The sequence below is a fragment of the Dendrobates tinctorius genome, unplaced genomic scaffold (assembly GCF_039654945.1).
Source record: "Dendrobates tinctorius isolate UK_male_01 unplaced genomic scaffold, ASM3965494v1 ptg000261l, whole genome shotgun sequence".
Lineage (NCBI taxonomy): Eukaryota > Metazoa > Chordata > Amphibia > Anura > Dendrobatidae > Dendrobates > Dendrobates tinctorius.
The window spans coordinates 227,501-245,228 of record NW_027361928.1 but is presented as its reverse complement, the minus strand read 5'-3'; the positions used below and the strand labels follow the sequence as shown (position 1 = coordinate 245,228).

At 56.3% G+C, this 17,728-nt stretch overlaps 1 protein-coding gene across 6 annotated transcripts in view; it reads left to right on the top strand.

Annotated features, from left to right (window-relative positions):
• The window catches only part of MST1R (macrophage stimulating 1 receptor), a 51,355-nt gene that overhangs the window by 21,112 nt on the left and 12,515 nt on the right, over positions 1-17,728 (top strand). For 2 of the 6 annotated variants that reach the window (XM_073558859.1, XM_073558858.1), the window contains 17 exons: positions 5,494-6,413; positions 6,649-6,994; positions 7,090-7,266; positions 7,343-7,465; positions 7,530-7,700; positions 8,309-8,490; positions 8,571-8,709; positions 9,077-9,216; positions 9,460-9,627; positions 11,529-11,607; positions 11,728-11,943; positions 13,549-13,695; positions 13,821-13,974; positions 14,683-14,769; positions 14,862-15,059; positions 15,239-15,319; positions 17,713-17,728. The exon at positions 17,713-17,728 is cut by the window's right edge and continues 166 nt beyond it. In XM_073558859.1, coding sequence (XP_073414960.1) covers positions 5,578-6,413; positions 6,649-6,994; positions 7,090-7,266; positions 7,343-7,465; positions 7,530-7,700; positions 8,309-8,490; positions 8,571-8,709; positions 9,077-9,216; positions 9,460-9,627; positions 11,529-11,607; positions 11,728-11,943; positions 13,549-13,695; positions 13,821-13,974; positions 14,683-14,769; positions 14,862-15,059; positions 15,239-15,319; positions 17,713-17,728 — 3,260 coding nt within the window. In that variant the 5' untranslated portion in view covers positions 5,494-5,577. Of the gene's footprint in view, positions 1-3,382; positions 3,483-3,508; positions 3,662-4,842; positions 5,113-5,493; positions 6,414-6,648; positions 6,995-7,089; positions 7,267-7,342; positions 7,466-7,529; positions 7,701-8,308; positions 8,491-8,570; positions 8,710-9,076; positions 9,217-9,459; positions 9,628-11,528; positions 11,608-11,727; positions 11,944-13,548; positions 13,696-13,820; positions 13,975-14,682; positions 14,770-14,861; positions 15,060-15,238; positions 15,320-17,712 lie in introns of those variants that run through there. The other 4 variants (XM_073558861.1, XM_073558860.1, XM_073558862.1 and 1 more) reach the window with 4 other exon arrangements.

Genomic DNA, 17,728 nt, shown 5'->3' with positions numbered 1-17,728 from the left:
ATGGATAGGAGGCATTCTCAGTGATGTCACCGCTGATCTCTAGTGATGGATAGGAGGCATTCTCAGTGATGTCACCGCTGATCTCTGGTGATGGATAGGAGGCATTCTCAGTGATGTCACCGCTGATCTCTGGTGATGGATAGGAGACATTCTCAGTGATGTCACCGCTGATCTCTGGTGATGGATAGGAGGCATTCTCAGTGATGTCACCGCTGATCTCTGGTGATGGATAGGAGGCATTCTCAGTGATGTCACCGCTGATCTCTAGTGATGGATAGGAGGCATTCTCAGTGATGTCACCGCTGATCTCTGGTGATGGATAGGAGGCATTCTCAGTGATGTCACCGCTGATCTCTAGTGATGGATAGGAGGCATTCTCAGTGATGTCACCTCTGATCTCTGGTGATGGATAGGAGACATTCTCAGTGATGTCACCGCTGATCTCTGGTGATGGATAGGAGACATTCTCAGTGATGTCACCTCTGATCTCTAGTGATGGATAGGAGACATTCTCAGTGATGTCACCTCTGATCTCTAGTGATGGATAGGAGGCATTCTCAGTGATGTCACCGCTGATCTCTGGTGATGGATAGGAGACATTCTCAGTGATGTCACCTCTGATCTCTAGTGATGGATAGGAGACATTCTCAGTGATGTCACCTCTGATCTCTAGTGATGGATAGGAGACATTCTCAGTGATGTCACCGCTGATCTCTAGTGATGGATAGGAGGCATTCTCAGTGATGTCACCTCTGATCTCTGGTGATGGATAGGAGACATTCTCAGTGATGTCACCTCTGATCTCTAGTGATGGATAGGAGGCATTCTCAGTGATGTCACCGCTGATCTCTAGTGATGGATAGGAGACATTCTCAGTGATGTCACCTCTGATCTCTAGTGATGGATAGGAGGCATTCTCAGTGATGTCACCGCTGATCTCTAGTGATGGATAGGAGACATTCTCAGTGATGTCACCGCTGATCTCTGGTGATGGATAGGAGACATTCTCAGTGATGTCACCGCTGATCTCTAGTGATGGATAGGAGGCATTCTCAGTGATGTCACCTCTGATCTCTAGTGATGGATAGGAGACATTCTCAGTGATGTCACCTCTGATCTCTGGTGATGGATAGGAGACATTCTCAGTGATGTCACCGCTGATCTCTGGTGATGGATAGGAGACATTCTCAGTGATGTCACCGCTGATCTCTAGTGATGGATAGGAGGCATTCTCAGTGATGTCACCTCTGATCTCTGGTGATGGTTGGGCGGTTTTGCCAGTGATGTCACCGCTGATCTCTGGTGATGGATAGGAGACATTCTCAGTGATGTCACCGCTGATCTCTAGTGATGGATAGGAGGCATTCTCAGTGCTGTCACCTCTGATCTCTAGTGATGGATAGGAGACATTCTCAGTGATGTCACCTCTGATCTCTGGTGATGGATAGGAGACATTCTCAGTGATGTCACCGCTGATCTCTGATGATGGATAGGAGACATTCTCAGTGATGTCACCTCTGATCTCTGGTGATGGATAGGAGACATTCTCAGTGATGTCACCTCTGATCTCTAGTGATGGATAGGAGACATTCTCAGTGATGTCACCGCTGATCTCTAGTGATGGATAGGAGACATTCTCAGTGATGTCACCTCTGATCTCTAGTGATGGATAGGAGACATTCTCAGTGATGTCACCTCTGATCTCTGGTGATGGATAGGAGACATTCTCAGTGATGTCACCTCTGATCTCTGGTGATGGATAGGAGACATTCTCAGTGATGTCACCGCTGATCTCTAGTGATGGATAGGAGGCATTCTCAGTGATGTCACCTCTGATCTCTAGTGATGGATAGGAGGCATTCTCAGTGATGTCACCTCTGATCTCTGGTGATGGTTGGGCGGTTTTGCCAGTGATGTCACCGCTGATCTCTAGTGATGGATAGGAGACATTCTCAGTGATGTCACCGCTGATCTCTAGTGATGGATAGGAGACATTCTCAGTGATGTCACCTCTGATCTCTAGTGATGGATAGGAGGCATTCTCAGTGATGTCACCTCTGATCTCTAGTGATGGATAGGAGACATTCTCAGTGATGTCACCTCTGATCTCTAGTGATGGATAGGAGGCATTCTCAGTGATGTCACCTCTGATCTCTGGTGATGGTTGGGCGGTTTTGCCAGTGATGTCACCGCTGATCTCTAGTGATGGATAGGAGACATTCTCAGTGATGTCACCGCTGATCTCTAGTGATGGATAGGAGGCATTCTCAGTGATGTCACCTCTGATCTCTAGTGATGGATAGGAGGCATTCTCAGTGATGTCACCGCTGATCTCTAGTGATGGATAGGAGACATTCTCAGTGATGTCACCGCTGATCTCTAGTGATGGATAGGAGACATTCTCAGTGATGTCACCTCTGATCTCTAGTGATGGATAGGAGGCATTCTCAGTGATGTCACCGCTGATCTCTAGTGATGGATAGGAGACATTCTCAGTGATGTCACCGCTGATCTCTAGTGATGGATAGGAGACATTCTCAGTGATGTCACCTCTGATCTCTAGTGATGGATAGGAGGCATTCTCAGTGATGTCACCGCTGATCTCTAGTGATGGATAGGAGGCATTCTCAGTGATGTCACCTCTGATCTCTGGTGATGGATAGGAGGCATTCTCAGTGATGTCACCGCTGATCTCTAGTGATGGATAGGAGACATTCTCAGTGATGTCACCTCTGATCTCTAGTGATGGATAGGAGGCATTCTCAGTGATGTCACCGCTGATCTCTAGTGATGGATAGGAGGCATTCTCAGTGATGTCACCGCTGATCTCTAGTGATGGATAGGAGACATTCTCAGTGATGTCACCGCTGATCTCTAGTGATGGATAGGAGGCATTCTCAGTGATGTCACCGCTGATCTCTGGTGATGGATAGGAGACATTCTCAGTGATGTCACCGCTGATCTCTGGTGATGGATAGGAGACATTCTCAGTGATGTCACCGCTGATCTCTAGTGATGGATAGGAGGCATTCTCAGTGATGTCACCGCTGATCTCTAGTGATGGATAGGAGGCATTCTCAGTGATGTCACCTCTGATCTCTGGTGATGGATAGGAGGCATTCTCAGTGATGTCACTGCTGATCTCTAGTGATGGATAGGAGGCATTCTCAGTGATGTCACCTCTGATCTCTGGTGATGGATAGGAGGCATTCTCAGTGATGTCACTGCTGATCTCTAGTGATGGATAGGAGACATTCTCAGTGATGTCACCACTGATCTCTGGTGATGGTTGGGCGGTTTTGCCAGTGATTATCTGGCCATGACAGGGTTAATATGGGGGGTGTGCACTTTCGCTCGGCCCCACCCTGAGGGCGCAGGACTCGGCAGGTTCTGGAATGCAGGAAGGGCAGTGGCTGCAGGTGACGGATCGGTGCGGTGATACTGAGTGTGACTGAAAACCGAAACTGCTTGAGAAGCCGCCGGTATATAATGTGCACAGCGGGCTGTGAGGCGCCGCTGTCCCCGGGGGAAGCTGTTATGGGCGCACTCTGGTGATTCCGGGGCCTCCGATCATCTCATGATCACACCTGGGGTGGGCGGAGCGATTGTGAGGCCCCGCCCCTCAGGCAGTGTCCGGGCTTCTGTGGCGGCGGATCCAGAGGTGAGAGCTGCTGCTCCCTGGTGTCAGCCATTCCTGGCTCCTGAGTGTGCGGGATCCTGCTGTTCATTGCTTCACTCTTCTGTGACCCCTCCAGTGTCCCCGCTGTGTCCGGTCGGTGTTCCCCCCCCCCCCCCCGCTGTGTCCGGTCGGTGTGTCCCCCCCCCCCCCCCCCCCCGCGGTGTCCGGTCGGTGTCCCCCCCCCCCCCCCCGCTGTGTCCGGTCGGTGTCCCCCCCCGCTGTGTCCGGTCGGTGTGTGTGTCCCCCCCCCGCTGTGTCCGGTCGGTGTGTCCCCCCCCCCCCCACTGTGTCCGGTCGGTGTGTCCCCCCCCCCGCTGTGTCCGGTCGGTGTGTCCCCCCCCCCGCTGTGTCCGGTCGGTGTGTCCCCCCCCCCGCTGTGTCCGGTCGGTGTGTCCCCCCCCCCGCTGTGTCCGGTCGGTGTGTCCCCCCCCCCGCTGTGTCCGGTCGGTGTGTCCCCCCCCCCCCGCTGTGTCCGGTCGGTGTGTCCCCCCCCCCCCGCTGTGTCCGGTCGGTGTGTCCCCCCCCCCGCTGTGTCCGGTCGGTGTGTCCCCCCCCCGCTGTGTCCGGTCGGTGTGTCCCCCCCCCGCTGTGTCCGGTCGGTGTGTCCTCCCCCCGCTGTGTCCGGTCGGTGTGTCCCCCCCCCCCCCCCCGCTGTGTCCGGTCGGTGTCCCCCCCCCCCCCCCCCCCCACTGTGTCCGGTCGGTGTCCCCCCCCCGCTGTGTCCGGTCGGTGTCCCCCCCCCCCCCCCCCGCTGTGTCCGGTCGGTGTTCCCCCCCCCCGCTGTGTCCGGTCGGTGTTCCCCCCCCCCCGCTGTGTCCGGTCGGTGTTCCCCCCCCCCCCCCCCCGCTGTGTCCGGTCGGTGTTCCCCCCCCCCCCCCCCACTGTGTCCGGTCGGTGTTCCCCCCCCCCCCCCCCCCGCTGTGTCCGGTCGGTGTTCCCCCCCCCCCCGCTGTGTCCGGTCGGTGTTCCCCCCCCCCCCCGTGTCCGGTCGGTGTCGTCCCCCCCCCCCCCCCCCCGTGTCCGGTCGGTGTGTTTCCCCCCCCCCCGCTGTGTCCGGTAATGTCTGTGATCGGAGGACTGCGCTGACACACTGTTCCGGCTCCTCTGCAGTGCTGCCACCACGGCTGGCAGTGTGAGGGTTACTGCAGCTATGTTTGTCCTGGATTGTGAAACTTCTCCCACAGTGTGATGGTTTCTTCGCGGAGCCGCCCACATCGTTTCCTGTGATAGTGGGGTCACTAAAACATGGTGATGACATCATGGCGACCGATCACCCGGAGATTACGTGTCCTCACCCACTGAGGTGGCTGTGTGGGGCCGGATTGTAACCACTGTGGGAGTACAAGCCCGAGGAACTACAAGTCACAGCATAACCAGCATCAGCTGCAGCTGTGGGAGAGAGTAGTGGACATGCTCTGCAGAGTGGGGAGGAGGTGAGCTGTCACCTGGGGTGAACTGTAGATCCTGGGTTATCAGCCTTCAGCTTCATAATATCAGGTGTTACCGGTATTGTAACCCCCCCTCTTCTGACGATGGCGGGACGGCCGGGCCCCCCCTCTTCTGGTATGGCAGGACGGCCGGGCCCCCCCCGCCCCCCCTCTTCTGACGATGGCGGGACGGCCGGGCCCCCCCTCTTCTGGTATGGCAGGACGGCCGGGCCCCCCCCGCCCCCCCTCTTCTGACGATGGCGGGACGGCCGGGCCCCCCCTCTTCTGGTATGGCAGGACGGCCGGGCCCCCCCCCGCCCCCCCTCTTCTGGCGATGACGGGACGGCCCGGGCCCCCCCTCTTACAGCGATATTTCTTCTCTCACAGGTTCCCCACAATGGCCGCTCGGTGACCGTCCTTTTCCCTCTGAGGTAAGCGTGGCCCTCTGTGGATCTTCTCCTCTAGACCCTCATGATGTGGACACGTTGCTGGATCCTCCTTATCTTCTGGGCCTCCTCGGCCTCCACGTGGCAATGTCCGGCCGGACCCTTCCAGTCTCTGGACCCCAACATCCACTACGACCTGCTGCACTTCACTGCTTCGGGCCTCGTCCAGAACGTGGCCGCCAAAGAAGATCCTGGCGCTCTGCTGTTCCTCACCACCTCCAACCGCCTGCACGTGGTCCGCAGCTCCGACCTTCACCCCTTACAGGAGCTAATCACCGGCCCCACGGACTCCTCTGTGTGCAGCTTGTGTGCCGGGTGTGAGATGGGCAGTGCCCGCCCGGGCTGGGGCGAGGACACGGACAGCATCGTCCTGCTGGTGGATCCAGAGGAGAACTTCCTGTTCCGCTGTGGCTCCTCGTTACGTGGCCTCTGCTACTTGCATCGGTTTAATGACTCTGAAATCGTTAGTTCTTCCTGCCTCTTCCGACCGCAGGATAAACCCACTGCGTCGTGCCCAGATTGTATCGCCAGCCCCCTAGGCACCACCGTCGCCCTGGTACAGGGCAGGGGTACCATCTACTTCTACGTGGCATCTTCCGTGGATTCTAAAGTGACACAGAATTACGGTACAACGTCCATATCTATCCGCCGTTTCCTCTCATCGGAAGATGGTTTTTTTGGTAACTTCCAGTCACTGACGGTCGTTCCCTCGTTCCTGGATGTTTACCCCATCCGCTACGTCCACACCTTCAGCACCGCAGAGCACGTCTACTTCTTAACCGTGCAGCCGGAAAGTCTCCAGGCCCGATCCTACCAGAGCCGACTGGTCCGCCTCAGCACCGAAGATTCGGACATGAGAAGGTAAGAATCGCAGCAGAGGAGGCACCAAAACTGCCGACGGCTTCCCTGGGCCGGCCGCTCGCTCCGCCGACGGCTTCCCTGTGCCGGCCGCTCGCACTGCCGACGGCTGCCCTGGGCCAGCCGCTCGCTCCGCCGACGGCTGCCCTGGGCCAGCCGCTCGCTCCGCCGACTGCTGCCCGCGTCTGTGCACGCCCCTTCTAACGATCCCGCCCTGATCTTTCTCGTATCCTTGCAGTTATCGGGAGCTGGTCCTAGATTGCCGTGTGGAGGAGAAGCGACGCCGCAGATCCGCGTCCAGAAGCTTCAATGTCCTGCAGGCGGCGCATGTTGTGGTTGTGGGGAAGGACCTGGCAGCCGAGCTGAACCTGGACCTCGGGGACCTCGTGCTTTTTGGTGCATTTGCACAGAGCGAGCTAAACAGTGAGGAACCCGTGAAGATGTCGGCGTTGTGTGCTTTCCCCCTGAAGTTAATAGACCAGTCCATCATGGAGGGGATGAAGAAGTGCTGCAGCGTCGGTGACACGGAGAGACCATCCCGAGGCCTCCGCTACTACCAGGATGACCACTACTGCCCCCAGAACGTAAGGATGATGGGAGTGGCGCAGTAATGAGTGGCGAATTGTTGGATATGTTGGGTGTTGCTGTTCTTACATCTTTAGGTTTTGTTTTGGTTCAGGCCTCGGACACGGACCTCAGTTGTTGGGGGGTCCCGACGCTGGTGACTCCACCCATGACACGCGTGGATCTGTTTAATGGACGTATGAGTGGGATCCTGCTCACTGCCTTGTATGTCACCACCCAGGATCACCTCACTATCGGGCACCTGGGCACCGGGGACGGCCGCGTGCTGCAGGTGTGGGCACCGCCATCAGTCCGGAGTGCCGTCATGACGTCCGCCTGTCGCTCATGTCTCCCCTCTCCCTTCGCAGGTCGTCCTGCAGCGGAACAGCAACCCGCTGCTCCTGTCCAACTTCTCCCTGAGCAGCGCTCATCCTGTGGCACGTGACATCATCCGCGTCGGCGACCATCTTTTCTTCACCACGGGGAACCAGGTGGGTGGAAATGACCCCAGAACCAAGAGTCTCATGGAGGGAGTCTCACTGTCTGTCTCTGCAGGTCACCAAGGTCAATGTCACAGGGCCCGGGTGTCGCCACCTCCGCAGCTGCGGCCGCTGCCTGCGCACCCCGCGCTTCATGGGCTGTGGATGGTGTAACAATGGCTGCTCCACAATGGAGGATTGTCCAGAAGGATGGACCCAGGACACCTGCCCACCAATAATCACTGACGTAAGAAACGGGGTGTTGAGGTTGGGCCGACAGCCTCTAATAATTGTTATATCATGTGACTGCGTCCTGGTACTGAGCCCCCCTCCGCGCTGATCATGTGACTGCCTCCTGAGCCCCCCTCCGCGCTGATCATGTGACGCGTCCTGGTACTGAGCCCCCCTCCGCGCTGATCATGTGACTGCGTCCTGAGCCCCCCTCCGCGCTGATCATGTGACTGCCTCCTGAGCCCCCCTCCGCGCTGATCATGTGACGCGTCCTGGTACTGAGCCCCCCTCCGCGCTGATCATGTGACTGCGTCCTGAGCCCCCCTCCGCGCTGATCATGTGACTGCGTCCTGAGCCCCCCTCCGCGCTGATCATGTGACTGCGTCCTGAGCCCCCCTCCGCGCTGATCATGTGACTGCGTCCTGAGCCACCCTCCGCGCTGATCATGTGACTGCGTCCTGAGCCACCCTCCGCGCTGGTCATGTGACTGCGTCCTGAGCCCCCCTCCGCGCTGGTCATGTGACTGCGTCCTGAGCCCCCCTCCGCGCTGATCATGTGACTGCGTCCAGAGCCCCCCTCCGCGCTGATCATGTGATCTCCGCTTATCACGGTCTTTTTTCTCAGCAGTTTTATCCGAGGGTCGCTCCTCTACGTGGTCAGACGACCATCACTATCTGTGGCAGAGACTTCCAGTCCCATGATGTGTACGGGGCGCTGCCCAATGCACCGATCACAGCACAGACACATCGGGTGTTGGTGGGGCAGCGGCCGTGCTCCGTGGATGCGCAACAGAGCAGCAGCAGAAGGTGAGGCGGGGGGCCGCTGCTCCCTGTGGAGGCCGCACTCTGTGGCTCTCGGGGTCTCACTACACTTCTTCTCTGTGCAGCCTGGTGTGCACGTTAGAGCCCGTGGGGCCCCTGGACGCCGCCTCTCCCGCTGACATCACCATTACCATAAATGAGAGTCTCAGGGCCGTCTCGTACTACGTGTACGGCAGCGCCACCATCAGCGGCTTCATCTACGTGGTGAGGACATTGCACAGGGGGGTCTGCGGGCACAGGGGGGTGTTTGTGGGCACGGATGGGTCTGCGGGCACGGAGGGGTCTGCGTGTTTGTGGGCACGGAGGGGTCTGCGGGCACGGAGGGGTCTGCGTGTTTGTGGGCACGGAGGGGTCTGCGGGCACGGAGGGGTCTGCGTGTTTGTGGGCACGGAGGGGTCTGCGGGCACGGAGGGGTCTGCGGGCACGGAGGGGTCTGCGGGCACGGAGGGGTCTGCGTGTTTGTGGGCACGGAGGGGTCTGCGGGCACGGAGGGGTCTGCGTGTTTGTGGGCACGGAGGGGTCTGCGGGCCCCATGCCGGATCACGGCTTTTTATTACGATGTTTATTTTAGGAGCCGCGGCTGATGTCGGTGTCTCCATCATTCGGACCTCTAGTTGGAGGAACTCGTGTCACTCTGAAGGGTCAGAACCTGACGGCGGGAGACAGACGGCGCGTGAATGTCGGAGACCAGGGCTGCCCCACCTACAACCAGTGAGTGACTGGAGCTCCAGGGGTCTCGGCCCCATCTGATGATGGAGTGGTCGTCGTCTTCATCGGGCGCCTTGTATTTTAATGCACTTTAAATAAATTAGATGTTTCATCCCGATGCTGGATGCCATCATGTTAACACGGTGCTGAGACCGAAGGAAACGCTAACGAGGGGCGAAGAGTTTCCATTTTCACAGACAATTTTTCATCTTTCTCTCAATTTCACCTTCTCTATCTGCCCTACAGGTCATGTCCAGATGGTGACATCTGCTGCATCTCCCCATCGCACTCCTCCCTAGGGCTCAAGAACATCACCTTATGGTTGGATGATGCTGCGATCCCTCACCCCCAATCCTTCACCTACAAGCCGGATCCTGAAGTCAGTAGCATCCAACCCAACTGCAGCCTGGCACGGTGAGACTTGAAATATACTTACTCCAGAGCTGCACTCACTATTCTGCTGGTGCAGTCACTGTGTACATACATTACATTACTGGTCCTGAGTTACAACCCTGTATTATACCCCAGAGCTGCACTCACTATTCTGCTGGTGCAGTCACTGTGTACATACATTACATTACTGATCCTGAGTTACATCCTGTATTATACTCCAGAGCTGCACTCACTATTCTGCTGGTGCAGTCACTGTGTACACACATTACATTACTGATCCTGAGTTACCTCCTGTATTATACTCCAGAGCTGCACTCACTATTCTGCTGGTGCAGTCACTGTACATACATTACATTACTGATCCTGAGTTACATCCTGTATTATACTTCAGAGCTGCACTCACTATTCTGCTGGTGCAGTCACTGTGTACACACATTACATTACTGATCCTGAGTTACCTCCTGTATTATACTCCAGAGCTGCACTCACTATTCTGCTGGTGCAGTCACCGTACATACATTACATTACTGATCCTGAGTTACATCCTGTATTATACTCCAGAGCTGCACTCACTATTCTGCTGGTGCAGTCACTGTGTACACACATTACATTACTGATCCTGAGTTACCTCCTGTATTATACTCCAGAGCTGCACTCACTATTCTGCTGGTGCAGTCACTGTACATACATTACATTACTGATCCTGAGTTACATCCTGTATTATACCCCAGAGCTGCACTCACTATTCTGCTGGTGCAGTCACTGTGTACATACATTACATTACTGATCCTGAGTTACCTCCTGTATTATACCCCAGAGCTGCACTCACTATTCTGCTGGTGCTGTCACTGTGTACATACATTACATTACTGATCCTGAGTTACATCCTGTATTATACTCCAGAGCTGCACTCACTATTCTGCTGGTGCAGTCACTGTGTACATACATTACTGATCCTGAGTTACATCCTGTATTATACTCCAGAGCTGCACTCACTATTCTGCTGGTACAGTCACTGTGTACATACATTACATTACTGATCCTGAGTTACATCCTGTATTATACCCCAGAGCTGCACTCACTATTCTGCTGGTGCAGTCACTGTGTACATACATTACTGATCCTGAGTTATATCCTGTATTATACTCCAGAGCTGCACTCACTATTCTGCTGGTACAGTCACTGTGTACATACATTACATTACTGATCCTGAGTTACATCCTGTATTATACCCCAGAGCTGCACTCACTATTCTGCTGGTGTAGTCACTGTGTACATACATTACTGATCCTGAGTTACATCCTGTATTATACTCCAGAGCTGCACTCACTATTCTGCTGGTACAGTCACTGTGTACATACATTACATTACTGATCCTGAGTTACATCCTGTATTATACTCCAGAGCTGCACTCACTATTCTGCTGGTGCAGTCACTGTGTACATACATTACATTACTGATCCTGAGTTACATCCTGTATTATACCCCAGAGCTGCACTCACTATTCTGCTGGTGTAGTCACTGTGTACATACATTACTGATCCTGAGTTACATCCTGTATTATACTCCAGAGCTGCACTCACTATTCTGCTGGTGCAGTCACTGTGTACAATACATTACATTACTGATCCTGAGTTACATCCTGTATTATACCCCAGAGCTGCACTCACTATTCTGCTGGTGCAGTCACTGTGTACATACATTACTGATCCTGAGTTACATCCTGTATTATACTCCAGAGCTGCACTCACTATTCTGCTGGTGCAGTCACTGTGTACATACATTACTGTTACTGTATTCTGCTCCTGAGCTGGTTGTTACTGGAAACAGTCAGCATGCAGTTGCCGGTCTGCTGCCGCTCCCTGAGTGCTCTGGGGGTCTCGGCTGGTGCCCGGCTTACTCCCAGCCCTCTCTCCGTACAGGGGCAGCTTGCTGACCATTCGGGGTTCACACCTGGATTCTGTGTCCAATATTACTGTCCTGTACCAGAGCCGGGAGCAGGTGAGTGCTGCCTCAGATCTGTGGGTGTCGGGGCTCCAGGAGGTTGGGTTACATGGTGTGCACAGCGCCTTTCTGTATACGGCGTATACAAATGTGGAATTAACCTGTTATACTCTTCAGGTCTGCGAAGGCGCCACCTCCCCCAACTATGTGATCTGCAGGACCCCCACGTTGGATGATAAGATGCGGTCCGGGCGGCTGAGTCTGAGGCTGGACGGCTTCACCTACAACCACTCCGGGAACTTCCCCTCCTTAGGGAGTTACAGTATCTTCCCGTTTGAAAATGCTGAGAAGCGATTGTACCTGAGAAAAGGCGAAACCGAGATCAGTACCCACGTGAGATGCGACCACCGATAGGGGGCCTGTAGAGCTGCTGTGTTTGGTGTGGGCCTGTAGAGCATCCACCTCGGGGGGGGGGGGCCTCTAGAGCGACCATGTCAGGGGTGGGGGCCTGTAGAGCATCCACCTCGGGGGGGTGGGGCCTGTAGTGAGTCTGTGGTGGGGGTCTGTAGAGCGGCCACGTCAGGGGTGGGGGTCTGTAGAGCGGCCACGTCAGGGGTGGGGGGCCTGTAGAGCGGCCCCGTCAGGGGTGGGGGCCTGTAGAGCGGCCCCGTCAGGGGTGGGGGCCTGTAGAGCGGCCCCGTCAGGGGTGGGGGCCTGTAGAGCGGCCCCGTCAGGGGTGGGGGCCTGTAGAGCGGCCCCGTCAGGGGTGGGGGCCTGTAGAGCGGCCCCGTCAGGGGTGGGGGCCTGTAGAGCGGCCCCGTCAGGGGTGGGGGCCTGTAGAGCGGCCACGTCAGGGGTGGGGGCCTGTAGAGGAGTCGATGGTGGGGGCCTGTAGAGAGGCCACATCAGGGGTGAGGGCCTGTAGAGGAGTCGGTGGTGGGGGCCTGTAGTGAGGCCACATCAGGGGTGGGGGCCTGTAGAGCGGCCACGTCAGGGGTGGGGGCCTGTAGAGCGGCCACGTTAGGGGTGGGGGCCTGTAGAGCGGCCACGTTAGGGGTGGGGGCCTGTAGAGCGGCCACGTCAGGGGTGGGGGCCTGTAGAGCGGCCACGTCAGGGGTGGGGGCCTGTAGAGAGGCCACATCAGGGGTGAGGGCCTGTAGAGGAGTCGGTGGTGGGGGCCTGTAGAGAGGCCACATCAGGGGTGGGGGCCTGTAGAGAGGCCACATCAGGGGTGGGGGCCTGTAGAGAGGCCACATCAGGGGTGAGGGCCTATAGAGCGGCCACGTCAGGGGTGGGGGGCCTGTAGAGCGGCCACGTCAGGGGTGGGGGGCCTGTAGAGCGGCCACGTCAGGGGTGGGGGGCCTGTAGAGCGGCCACGTCAGGGGTGGGGGCCTGTAGAGCGGCCACGTCAGGGGTGGGGGCCTGTAGAGCGGCTACGTCAGGGGTGGGGGCCTGTAGAGCGGCCACGTCAGGGGGTGGGGCCTGTAGAGGAGTTGGTGGTGGGGGCCTGTAGAGCGGCTACGTCAGGGGTGGGGGCCTGTAGAGCGGCCACGTCAGGGGGTGGGGCCTGTAGAGGAGTTGGTGGTGGGCGCCTGTAGAGCGGCCACGTCAGGGGGTGGGCGCCTGTAGAGCGGCCACGTCAGGGGGTGGGCGCCTGTAGAGCGGCCACGTCAGGGGGTGGGGCCTGTAGAGCGGCCACGTCAGGGGGTGGGGCCTGTAGAGGAGTTGGTGGTGGGGGCCTGTAGAGCGGCCACGTCAGGGGTGGGGTCCTGTAGAGGGGTCGGTGGAGGGACCACATGAAGGAGAGGTGTAGTTGTAGAGATGGGTTGGGTGATGGCCTGGGACTTCTCCGTACAAGGGCTGTTAGATAACTTTGGGGGTCTCTGTTGTCTGGTGGCAGCGGTGGTCGGGGGTCGGCTTTGCCTGTATTGCCCTCCCATCCTCCTGCACCCAGGAGCTGAGGAGCTGACAATCTTCTTCTCGTCTCCCTCCTTTCAGCACCAGGATCTGGCTCGGGTGGACCGCTGCCTCAATGTCTCCATGTTGCTGGACGGCAAAGACTGTAACCCTAAAGTGCTGGACAACAAGATCACCTGCAGGATCCCGAGAGACGCCGTCATCCCCTCTAAGGGAGCAGCTGTCCAGGTACCGTCCACATGCCAAGCTCCCTTCAAATGTCCCCTCTCTGTGACTGTGGCCCCCGCCCGTCCCGTTTATCACGTGGCCCCCACAGCTCCCTGGTCTCATGCCCTCCTCCTCCTTCTCATCAGGTGTGCGTGGACGGTGTCTGCGTGGATTTGGGTCACGTGTTTAATCTCCCGGATCCGCTCCTGGGGATCGTGCTGGGGACCGTCGCCTCCATTCTGGTTGTTGCAGTTTTAATTTTCCTTTTACTAAAACAAAGAAGGAGAGGAAAGAAGAAAGGTCAGATGAGCATGAGTGTCCTCTGCACGGGCGTCCTCTGCACGGGCGTCCTCTGCACGAGCGTGCACTGCACGGGCGTCCTCTGCACGAGCGTGCACTGCACGGGCGTCCTCTGCACGAGCGTGCACTGCACGGGCGTCCTCTGCACGAGCGTGCACTGCACGGGCGTCCTCTGCACGAGCGTGCACTGCACGGGCGTCCTCTGCACGAGCGTGCACTGCACGGGCGTCCTCTGCACGAGCGTGCACTGCACGGGCGTCCTCTGCACGAGCGTGCACTGCACGGGCGTCCTCTGCACGAGCGTGCACTGCACGGGCGTCCTCTGCACGAGCGTGCACTGCACGGGCGTCCTCTGCACGAGCGTGCACTGCACGGGCGTCCTCTGCACGAGCGTGCACTGCACGGGCGTCCTCTGCACGAGCGTGCACTGCACGGGCGTCCTCTGCACGAGCGTGCACTGCACGGGCGTCCTCTGCACGAGCGTGCACTGCACGAGCGTCCTCTGCACGGGCGTCCTCTGCACGGGCGTCCTCTGCACGGGCGTCCTCTGCACGGGCGTCCTCTACACGAGCGTCCTCTGCACGGGCGTCCTCTACACGAGCGTCCTCTGCACGGGCGTCCTCTACACGAGCGTCCTCTGCACGGGCGTCCTCTGCACGGGCGTCCTCTGCACGGGCGTCCATTTCACCAGCTCTTCTGTCTTTGCAGTTGCCGAGCACCTGGAGCTCCTGGCCCATAACCGTGACCTCGCCGTCTCTCCGAGCGTCTTCCCTCCCGGTGACTACAGGGCATCTTGTAAGTGTTCGGTGCATGACATCCCTGGGAAACGGCGGCTCCGCACACGCAGGGCACAGACATGTGGTGTGAACTGTGCCCTCCCTCTGCAGATATTCCGAGCAGCAGTTCCGGGGGAGCGTCGTACCGCGGTGGCCTGTACTCCGGCGGCAGCATCGGGGCCGGATCCATGCCCATCCTCCTCACCAGTCTACTAGATAACCTGAGGCCGGAGTTGCTGGAGGAAGTGAAGGACGTCCTGATCCCCGAGAGCCGCCTGACCACGCACCGCGAGCGGATCATCGGAAAAGGTCAGTCCGCGAAGTGCGAGAGCCCACCCCTGAGGGGCCAGTGGGGGCACGTAAGCTCCACCCCTGACCTACTCCTGCTGTCAGGTGACCCCTTAAGAGGGAATGTCCCACAGCACCGATCGCGGGGGAGTAATGTCCAGCGCTCGGCCGTCCGCTCACTTCCATTTTTTGGCCCTCAGGTCATTTTGGGAGCGTTTACCATGGAACATACAGAGATGAGGATGGAGGAGAGCAGCACTGCGCCGTCAAGTCCCTGAACAGTAAGCGCCATGGCGGGAGACGCAGAATAGTGACCGCAGCTCTGGAGGAGAAGAAAAAGTGTAACAGCAGAATAGTGACTGCAGCTCTGGAGGAGAAGACAAGATGTAACAGCAGAATAGTGACTGCAGCTCTGGAGGAGAAGACACCAATGTAACAGCAGAATAGTGACTGCAGCTCTGGAGGATAAGACACCAATGTAACAGCAGAATAGTGACTGCAGCTCTGGAGGATAAGAAAAAGTGTAACAGCAGAATAGTGACTGCAGCTCTGGAGGAGAAGACAAGATGTAACAGTAGAATAGTGACCGCAGCTCTGGAGGTGACTGGAGGAGAAGACATGATGTAACAGCAGAATAGTGACCGCAGCTCTGGAGGATAAGACAAGATGTAACTGCACAATAGTGACCGCAGCTCTGGAGGTGACTGGAGGATAAGACATGATGTAACAGCAGAATAGTGACCGCAGCTCTGGAGGTGACTGGAGGAGAAGACATGATGTAACAGCAGAATAGTGACCGCAGCTCTGGAGGATAAGACAAGATGTAACTGCACAATAGTGAGTGCAGCTCTGGAGGTGACTGGAGGATAAGACATGATGTAACAGCAGAATAGTGACCGCAGCTCTGGAGGTGACTGGAGGATAAGACATGATGTAACAGCAGAATAGTGACTGCAGCTCTGAAGGTGACTGGAGGATAAGACAAGATGTAACAGCAGAATAGTGACTGCAGCTCTGGAGGATAAGACAAGATGTAACAGCAGAATAGTGACCGCAGCTCTGGAGGTGACTGGAGGATAAGACATGATGTAACAGCAGAATAGTGAGTGCAGCTCTGGAGCATAAGACAAGATGTAACAGCAGAATAGTGACTGCAGCTCTGGAGGATAAGACAAGATGTAACAGCAGAATAGTGACCGCAGCTCTGGAGGTGACTGGATGATAAGACATGATGTAACAGCAGAATAGTGACCGCAGCTCTGGAGGTGACTGGAGGATAAGACATGATGTAACAGCAGAATAGTGACTGCAGCTCTGGAGGATAAGACAAGATGTAACAGCAGAATAGTGACCGCAGCTCTGGAGGATAAGACAAGATGTAACAGCAGAATAGTGACCGCAGCTCTGGAGGTGACTGGAGGATAAGACATGATGTAACAGCAGAATAGTGACTGCAGCTCTGGAGGATAAGACATGATGTAACAGCAGAATAGTGACTGCAGCTCTGGAGGATAAGACCAGATGTAACAGCAGAATAGTGACTGCAGCTCTGGAGGATAAGTCAAAATGTAACAGCAGAATAGTGACCGCAGCTCTGGAGGTGACTTGAGGATAAGACTTGATGTAACAGCAGAATAGTGACTGCAGCTCTGGAGGATAAGACAAGATGTAACAGCAGAATAGTGACTGCAGCTCTGGAGGTGACTGGAGGATAAGACATGATGTAAAAGCAGAATAGTGACTGCAGCTCTGGAGGATAAGACAAGATGTAACAGCAGAATAGTGACCGCAGCTCTGGAGGTGACTGGAGGATAAGACATGATGTAACAGCAGAATAGTGACTGCAGCTCTGGAGGATAAGAAAAGGTGTAACAGCAGAATAGTGACTGCAGCTCTGGAGGATAAGAAAAGGTGTAACACCAGAATTGTGACCGCAGCTCTGGAGGATAAGAAAAGGTGTAACAGCAGAATTGTGACCGCAGCTCTGGAGGATAAGAAAAGGTGTAACAGCAGAATAGTGACTGCAGCTCTGGAGGTGACTGGAGGATAAGACATGATGTAACAGCAGAATAGTGACTGCAGCTCTGGAGGATAAGACATGATGTAACAGCAGAATAGTGACTGCAGCTCTGAAGGTGACTGGAGGATAAGACATGATGTAACAGCAGAATAGTGACTGCAGCTCTGGAGGATAAGACATGATGTAACAGCAGAATAGTGACCGCAGCTCTGGAGGATAAGAAAAGGTGTAACAGCAGAATAGTGACTGCAGCTCTGGAGGATAAGAAAAGGTGTAACAGCAGAATTGTGACCGCAGCTCTGGAGGATAAGAAAAGGTGTAACAGCAGAATTGTGACCGCAGCTCTGGAGGATAAGAAAAGGTGTAACAGCAGAATTGTGACCGCAGCTCTGGAGGATAAGAAAAGGTGTAACAGCAGAATAGTCACTGCAGCTCTGGAGGTGACTGGAGGATAAGACATGATGTAACAGCAGAATAGTGACTGCAGCTCTGGAGGATAAGACATGATGTAACAGCAGAATAGTGACTGCAGCTCTGAAGGTGACTGAAGGATAAGACACGATGTAACAGCAGAATAGTGACTGCAGCTCTGGAGGTGACTGGAGGATGTTTTGTGTATCTCGGCTGTGTGACATTTTCTCTCTGCTCCTGTAGGGATCACAGATGTGGA